Source organism: Lipotes vexillifer, unplaced genomic scaffold (assembly GCF_000442215.2).
Source record: "Lipotes vexillifer unplaced genomic scaffold, Lipotes_vexillifer_v1.1 scaffold384, whole genome shotgun sequence".
NCBI lineage: Eukaryota > Metazoa > Chordata > Mammalia > Artiodactyla > Lipotidae > Lipotes > Lipotes vexillifer.
The window spans coordinates 941,156-950,194 of record NW_006793498.1 but is presented as its reverse complement, the minus strand read 5'-3'; the positions used below and the strand labels follow the sequence as shown (position 1 = coordinate 950,194).

Below are 9,039 nucleotides of genomic sequence, written 5' to 3'. Positions count from 1 at the left end.
CCTGCTGAAGCCAGTCTACCTGTTTGGGGGCCAGATTTAGGGGTCTGGGAGTTGCCAAGGGATGACAGAACTTTATTTCTCAGGCTTGAATTTCTTTGACAATACAACGGTCTTGGATTATCATTTGGCTTTTAATCACTTTGCCTTTTGTCTTCTACTCATCAAAGCCAGAAACTGTTGAATCTGTTGTGATTTTTGTCTCTAACCAGCTTCCTTGGTCTGCCCATTACTCAAGCCCCCAGGTTAAAATGCTTCCTTCTTGGTCTCTTCTTCCAAAAAAATGGGGGGACTTCCCCTTACACCCAGGCTGCATCCTATTAGATTGCTCTGTATTCCGGGGTTGACTGCCCCACAAGGCAGAAGTAGAAAAAGATGCTTGGGTTTTCAGGCTTCTCCTAGATTCTAATCATATCTTTCTCACACTTTGTGCCTCCCTACTTTTGCTCAAACTAATTTAGCTCATGGCTGTGATCACACTGGAGAGACAAATACGCAGGCATAATGCTTAGGAAGTTCTTAGGCTCTCAGGTTCTGTATATGCCTTTTTAGTTATCCTTTTCCATATGAGCTCATTATCTCTTACTCAGAATCCTTTGACTCAAATTCTACCCAGGTGGAGCTCTGCAAAATCACATGTTGCTCCACTTGAATGATTATGATTCATTTCATTAACCTGTGACTTTGCTTATTTACAATATCATTATCATGAGGAGGGTGGCTTAAAATCTGGCAACTGGAAGTGATGTCTGGAAAGTCTTAAATAGACTTTCTCCCCCTCACCCCGCCTTTTTTTTCTACTTTACTCATATCATTGAGTCATTCAGCATTTTTTATTGCAAGAAGGCAGAAATTTTATAGCCTCCTTTTACCCTTAACTTGCATGCATTTTCCTAAAGACCTCTTAGCCTAGTACACTCATTTATTACTTAAATAAATTCCTATTTATCAGTTCTATCCATCACTCCACTTCCCATGGGCCACTTCGATATTTAACTCCCTATAGAAAGGGGTCAGCCTCTATTTCCCCCACATTCTTCTCTCCTGATCAATAACACTGTAGTTACCTAAACAGATAATAAAGTTTGTTTTTGTGTTTGCTTTAATTATACTTCTAAGGTTGGTGAGGGTAAAATAAAACAAGAACTCTAGTACTTTAACACAGAGTGTAAATTAACATAACTTTTTCCTGTAGGGATATTAACAATAAGTTGCAAAAGGCTTAAAATATTCATATTCCTTTTTATTTAGTAATTCAATGTCTACAAATTTATTCTAAGAATAATAAGTATGCAAGGAAGAATATACAGGGATATTTACTACACTACTTATAGCAAAAACCCCCAAAACTAAAGTCCAAAGTATGTGATTGATTATAATCACTGGGTTCCATGTGGCATGGGCATTGGCCAACCAAAGCAGATGTCCAAACAACCAGCATAGTTGCAGGCCATTCAGCATGCCTCCTGAATATTGAGCAGGGTTCATTCATTAATACAGAATATCACGGTCAAGTTGTTTAAGAACATTTAAAGAAATGGGGATATATTTATTGCATAATATCAAGTTTAAAAAATCCAAGATGCTAAACTTAGTAAAGAATACGAGCCCCCAATTTTTGTTCTATTTTTTACATAAATATTTCCTTCTATTTGGACATGGAAACAATATCAAATGTTAACATTAGTTGAACACCAGTGATTACATTCATATATTCTTGTGTTTTCCAAATGTTCTAAAATTAACATATACAGTCAGTTTTGCTACAAAATGAGGTAAGTGTTCCTAAAAATCTCCATGCTATGCAATATCATGCAATAAGAACCACAGGAATTGTGGGGAAAACCAGGTTGGAGCTCAATACTCAAAAATTTCATCAGAGACATATTTTTTCTCTTAAAGTAGGAACCTAATAAAAATAGTAGCACACTTTTACACATGTTAAGTGGTTTAAAAAAATACATAAATACCACAATAAATATGGTACTTTTCCTTGAAAAAGACCTGACATTTTGCTTGTGGCAGTGGATGTTAGGAGACTTATAGCTTGTGAATTATTTCAAAATAGTGGAAATAGGATTATCTGAAATCAGCTGGAGAGTTGTAACATCAAACATGGTTGAATGTGACTCATATAACATGTGGCACACAGAGACAGCTGGTACATGCTTGAGGTGTGTGCATGTCTATGTTTTGTGCATTTCTCCATGGTTTATGTTTTGTGCATTTCTCCATGGCTTGGTTCAGCTGGGTGGTTTTCTGCATTCGTAAAACTGTACAAAAGCAAATGAGAAATCTGCATTATGCTCAAATGTTTCCTAATATATCAGTCATATTGGAACAAATTTGTGTTTTCAAAACAAGTGTTAAAAGCAGAAATGACTATTACTTTTACCACTGTAAAATATATGTATATGTATATGTTGAGTATGCTAAGAAGCACTGTGAACCTATTGTTGTAATTTTGCTAATTTGGGTAACTACAGATTTTTTTTTTTAAGTGGTATTTACCTCTTACTCTCGCTGTTTTGTTTTTTTTTTTAAACATCTTTATTGGAGTATAATTGCTTTACAGTGTTGTTTTAGTTTCTGCTGTATAACAAAGTGAATCAGCTATATGCATACGTATATCCCCATATCCGCTCCCTCTTGCGTCTCCCTCCCACCCTCCTTATCCCACCCCTCTAGGTAGTCGCAAAGCACCAAGCTGATCTCCCTGTGCCATGCAGCTGCTTTCCACTAGCTATCTATTTTACATCTGGTAGTGTATATATGTCAATGTTACACTATTACTTCGTCTCAGCTTACCCTTCCCCTCCCCATGTCCTCAAGTCCATTCTCTATGTCTGGTCTTTATTCTTGTCCCGCCCCTAGGTTCACGAGAACCTTTTTTTTTTTTTTAGATTCCATATATATGTGTTAGCATACGGTATTTGTTTGTCTCTTTCTGACTTACTTCACTCTGTATGACAGACTCTAGGTCCATCCACCTCACTACAAATAACTCAATTTTGTTTCTTTTTATGGCTGAGTAATATTCCATTGTATATATGTGTCACATCTTCTTTAGCCATTCATCTGTCGATGGACACTTAGGTTGCTTCCATTCACTGTTTTTTTCTCCTCACTTCTCATCTATGCTTTTGTTTCTCTACTTTTCTCTCTTCCTAAAGATTACAGTATAGGTACAAAGTACCACAGCTACAACTTCAGGTAGCCCAGGAATAACATTTGACTTTTCTTCAATAGCCAAAAAGGGAGCCCCAAAGCAAAGAATCTATTTATTATCTTAGGAGTTTGTCATGCTATCCATGTACCATAGATATCTCTAGTTCTTCTCATAATTCCCATTTCAGACAGAATTAACATCATGGCCCTGGAACTTGCTTAAAGATACTCAAATTGCTTTCATAAAAGCAGAATACAGAAGAAATGCCAAAGGACAAATGCTTTAGAGGTGTCCAAGTTGCACTGAAATAGGGGTTAATTGATAGAATGAAAACACATTTCCAATTGTCCATTAATTGCTAATCCTTGGCCAAATTTGGAAATCTTTAAAAGTTCTTAACTTCAGCAACAACAAAGCTTCTTCATTAGTCTGTTTTCTCTCTTATACTAACTCTGCTTCCAACTCCGCCTTCTGCTTTTTTTAGGAAGGAGGAAGCTTGAATTACAAAATTTAGGTGACACCCCTGCCCATTGGCTGTATTTCCAAAATGTCGGAGCAATCTCTCAAAGCTGAGACCATCAATCTTTTTCTCACTTTCTAGCACTACTCTGGCCCCTACTGGTACTGCACTGCAGTGGCAGCTGCAATATCTGGCCCTCAGCAGTAACATCTACTATGCCAGTCCAAGGAATGACTGCCTTGTTTCCCTAATGCCAAGATAAAATATATCTCTACGTATATCTATTTAGTAATAAATAAATATAGATATATAGTCTCTGAAGGTCTTTATGTGATAAACTATTCTGAACACTCTTCTCATATCAAGTGCCTAGTTTCACAGTCCATAAAATCTTTGAAATTAGGCAGACCCAGATTTGAATGAAAACAGATTGTACATAAGTAACATATCTTTAAATTGGAGATAACAGTATACACTCCAGGACTAGTTGTGAGCATCAAGTGAAATAATATACATACATGCCTGACTTAGTTAACTGTTAAATGTTAGACACTGCTCCACTCATAAAAAAACAAACAAACAAACAAAACTCTAGCATATATTAAAAGTACATCATCCAACTTGCAGTTGCTCTGTCACTACACCTGAATGGGACAGATCCACTGGAGGAGTCACAAGCAGTTTGTAGTCAACCTCATTTACGAAACACTTAGTAGATGCAAAGTGCTATAGTAGGTGCTCCAGAGATACTCATAACCCACACACCAACAAGTCATTAACTATGTGTTTAAGGACTTTTAAATTTGTCTTATATACCAACTAGACCAAAAGAATTCCGTTAAAAGAATTTTGAGTGCAGCTTTTTTTTTTTTTTTTTTGGCCGCACCATGAGGCCTGTGGGATCTTAGTTCCCCGAGCAGGGAATGAACCCGGGCCCTTGGCAGTGAAATCACAAAGTCCTGACCACTGGACCATCAGGGAATTCCCTGAATGCAGCATTTTTAAAAAGCATAGGATAGGAGTACAGAAACCCTGGAGTTTAGTCTAATTTACACTAAGCAAAAGACAGAGTTGGGGTGGGGGCAAGGGAAACGGGACCCTTAACCATTTGATCTAAGTAAGAAAATTACAAGAAGTCTCAGAGGTTCCAGAAGCAGTGCAGGGATTCCAGAATATTTGTGAATTTGAGATTAATAGCAAATTATCAAGGAGATGCTCTATAACAATGCTTTATTTTACACTCGATTAATCCACATCTTTCATTCTAACAAACAGTTTGAGGGTATTTTCTATGTGACACAAAGTAGTTTTCATAATGAACTTCAATTAATACTGTCCATACTTTCAGGGTTGCTACTAGCTTATATGGTACTTTGGTAAAAGTCAGAAAAAGGGACAGGTGCAGCCAAGCAGGCGCATAGATTAACCAGCAGATAGCACCTTCATACAAAGAACAAGTACCCTTTTCACAGGCAGATGCAGCCCTGCACCAGCCTGGCACATAGTTTGATGTGACAGAAGTGGGGATGTGAGCTGGATTTCAGGCCCCACTCACTTCCCTGGCCAGGAGCCTTTGGGCAGTGGACAAGCCATACAACTAAATGCAATGGCCCTGAACACTTGACAATGGCAAGGCTCTGTTACAACTTTCTTATCACTTCAATGTATAGGATTCATTCATCCAACCATCTGAGGGAAATCTGCTCTTTGGGGGTACAGAGTAAAATAAGAAATTCATATTTTATTAGGGGATATAAGACATGTACTAAAAATAACTAGAGTGTAAGGCAAAAAGTTATGAATTACAAATGAAAAGACTAATGAAATACCAAAAAATTCAGAAGAGCCAAAAAAAACATACCTTGAGGAATCACAGAAGGTTTCATAGAAAAGGTGCACTGAACTCAGTTTTGAATGATGGGTATGATTTGGTCACATGGAGATAAGAACACAGTATTAGGAAGTACAAGATATAAATAAACAATAATTTAGCTTATCAGAAGCAAATGCTATGTGAATGACACTAAAAAAAATTGAAAAAAAACAGGTTGGGATCAGATTATAAAGAGCTTTAATACTAGGTTAATGAGTTTAACTGTTAATTTGTGGGCAAAAGGGAGCCATGATGTAATCAAACTCTTTCATGAATATGAATGTGGCAGTGTATAAGAAGAATCAAGAAGGCAGAGAAACACGAGGAGATGAAATTAAAGGCAATTGCACTAGTCTAGGATGGCAATGAAAGTAACTAGGCAGTGGGAATGAAAAGACTACGTGAGTATCAGAGACAATAGGTTTGGCAACTGAATAAATGTAGATGGTAATTGAGAGAAGAGACAATATGATGAGTTTCCACGCCTGTGTGAAAGAGTAGATGGGTAATATTTTCAAAATAAATACGGACGAACGAAGGAAAAACAAATTTTTGCAAAATAACCAGTTGCTTGATATGTAACAAGTTTGAGGTGCCAGCAAGACTTCTGGATATAGATGCCTACAGAGGCAGCTAAACACAGAGAATAGAACTTGGAGAGAAAACAGAGCCAGAGATATATTGGGGGTCACTCATTCTGCCAGTGCAATATGAGAGACCAAAAAGAAAGCCAAGAACAAACCTTTAAGGAACGTCTATAAGTTGTGATAGAAAAAACTGACTAAAGAAACGGTAGTTAGAGAAGGACAGGAGAACCAGAAAAGTATACTATCACCATGAACAAAAAGGAGAGCATCGAGAATATGAAGTGTGCAACAATATGGAATACTGTAGAGCAGTGATGAGCATCCTGCCTAAACCTGTAATCTAATTTCTAAGGCCCTCTTTCAATTCTTACAAACCAAAGGTATCAGGGGAAATAGGGATATTCAGAGAACCACTTAGGACAAGGAAAGGGACCTTTAAGAATTCATATTCTCCTAAAATCCTAAAGACATAGTGATAGAGAGGCCAAAGCCAGGCTGGGATCAACAGAGCATACCGTACTACAGCAAAGCATAAAGCAGGCAGAGGACTCCAAGCCAGTCCTTCTGGGAAATTGGTAATATTCGTTCTGATCCAGGTAGCATGGCTCAACTGACTTGCCTTGAACACTGGATGAGAGGTTGGAGTAGTAGTCCCTGACACACAACAAATATTCCGGGGCAAAATGAGGATTGTAAGAGGTTAGGAATGAGGTAATGGAGGCATGAGCATATATTACTGTTTCCAAGTGTTTTGATAAGGAACAGAAGGAGAGCTTGAAGGACTAATGAAAGGGATTTTTGTTGCTTGCTTGCTTCTTTTTTTTTTAAACTCTCAGTAGATTGGGTGGAACAGATATCAGAAAGATGCAAGATAAGAGGATAATTAGTGAGGCAAGAGTCTTAAGCCCACAATGGAAGATGGGATCAAGAACATAAGTGGACAGTTTAACCCCCAAGAAGAATGATATATACCTTTCTAAAATGGAAAAGGAAGAGAAAGTGTGAGTAAAATAAACTGTCCAGGTAAAGAGAAATGAAGTTAGAAAGCACATGATTGTTTCCATTTTCTCAGAAAAGAAGAACTCAAGATCATCTGAAGAGAATGAGAGTGGAGTAATAGAATGTGCATTTGAGCAGAGTGAAAATTGATGTTATCAAAAATCATATAGGGACTTCCCTGGCGGCACAGTGGTTAAGAATCCGCCTGCCAATGCAGGGGACACGGGTTCAATCCCTCGTCGGGAAGATCCCACATGCTGCTGAGCAACTAAGCCCATGCACCACAACTACTGAGCCTGTGCTCTAGAGCCTGTGAGCCACAACTACTGAAGCCCGAGCACCTAGAGCCCGTGCTCTGCAACCACAAGAGAAGCCACCGCAATGAGAAGCCCGCACACCGCAAATGAAGAGTAGCTCCCGCTCGCTGAAACTAGAGAAAGCCCGCACAGCAATGAAGACCCAACAGAGACAAAAATGAATAAATAAATAATAAGTTAATTAAAAAAAAAAGAAATGAAGGGGTACCAAAATAAATAAATAAATAATCTTAAAAAATCATATAAATGTAGTAAGAAGAAAAGCTAAAGGCTATAACTTGCATACATCAAATTCTAAGCTCAATAGTTACAATTCCACTTACAATTGCACCACAAACAATAACCAGGCAAAATACATGCTATGGTATTCCTCCAACTTCCCAATTCAAGGAATAACAAAGAATGAGGTAAGAAAGAAGTCATGGAATCCTCAGATACAATATATCAATACAATAGCATCATAACCAACAAAAATGGGCTTAGTGCTATAACCATAGTCAGATGGTAATGACTCTCTTATTTCCCTGCCCTTCTTTGCTGGATCTATTTTCTGTTTTTTTCCACAGTTGATACTTGTATGAACAGTTCTTCCTTGAATCAATTAAGAACACAACATAGCTTTTAATGAAAGAACAACTCTCATCCTATCAAGAACTGACACATGTTCGTTCTCTTTCTACAAAGTACGTCATCTTCCAATTTTCTGAGTTTTTACAAACTTTCACTTTGCTACAAATTATTGAAATCAGAGCTATACAAAAAATTTTATGTTGGAAAATCATATTATTTCTGTTATAACTCTTTAAAAGTACAATTTGTAAGCTGGTCCTCTAGAACCAAAAAGGAAAACAGGATCTAAAAAGAACACAGAAAGGACAAAGAATTAGGCTGAATAAAGGGACAGAAGACCTTGAGTTACAAATTATTCAGTTTAAAATGTCCTGGGAGGGAGAAGTGAGAGGAGGCGTTGGCGGTGGCACTAGAAGGGCGCGGGGTGGGGTGGGGTGCGAGAGTGAGTGAGCGGCTGAGTGAGTTTATCCCTATGGGCGGTGAGAGGCCCGCGCCTACCTCCGAGGAGCGGGGTCGCAGCGCCAGCTAGCAGCGGGCCCCCTCCCAGCCCCCGGCCTGGCGGCGGCTCAGTCGTAAGGAGGCAGGGAAGCGAGTGTCCGGCCCCAGCCATGGAGGGCATGGACGTGAACCTGGACCCCGAGCTGATGCAGAAGTTCAGCTGCCTGGGCACCACGGACAAGGACGTGCTCATCTCCGAGTTCCAGCGGTTGCTCGGCTTCCAGCTCAACCCGGCCGTCTGCGCCCTCTTCCTGGACATGACCAACTGGAACCTACAAGCGGTAATTGGCGCCTATTATGACTTTGAGAGCCCAAACATCAGTGTGCCCTCTATGTCCTTTGTTGAAGATGTCACCATAGGAGAAGGAGAGTCGATACCTCCTGATACTCAATTTATAAAAACATGGCGGATCCAAAATTCTGGGGCAGAGGCCTGGCCTCCAGGGGTTTGTCTTAAATATGTCAGGGAAGACCAATTTGGACATGTGAACATGGTAATGGTGAGCTCGCTAGAGCCCCAAGTGATTGCAGATGTCAGCGTCCACATGTGCAGCCTCAGCAGAGCAGGA

General features: G+C 39.1%; 2 protein-coding genes across 3 annotated transcripts in view; one reads left to right on the top strand and one right to left on the bottom strand.

Moving 5' to 3' along the window:
* CAB39L (calcium binding protein 39 like) overlaps positions 1-9,039 on the bottom strand; it is a 98,593-nt gene that overhangs the window by 68,170 nt on the left and 21,384 nt on the right. The gene's annotated exons all lie outside the window — the stretch shown is intronic.
* Positions 8,404-9,039, top strand: part of LOC103069326 (uncharacterized protein C6orf106 homolog) — a 1,231-nt gene continuing 595 nt past the window's right edge. Inside the window, exon 1 of the mRNA XM_007466425.1 lies at positions 8,404-9,039. This exon is cut by the window's right edge and continues 171 nt beyond it. Coding sequence (XP_007466487.1) covers positions 8,581-9,039 — 459 coding nt within the window. The 5' untranslated portion in view covers positions 8,404-8,580.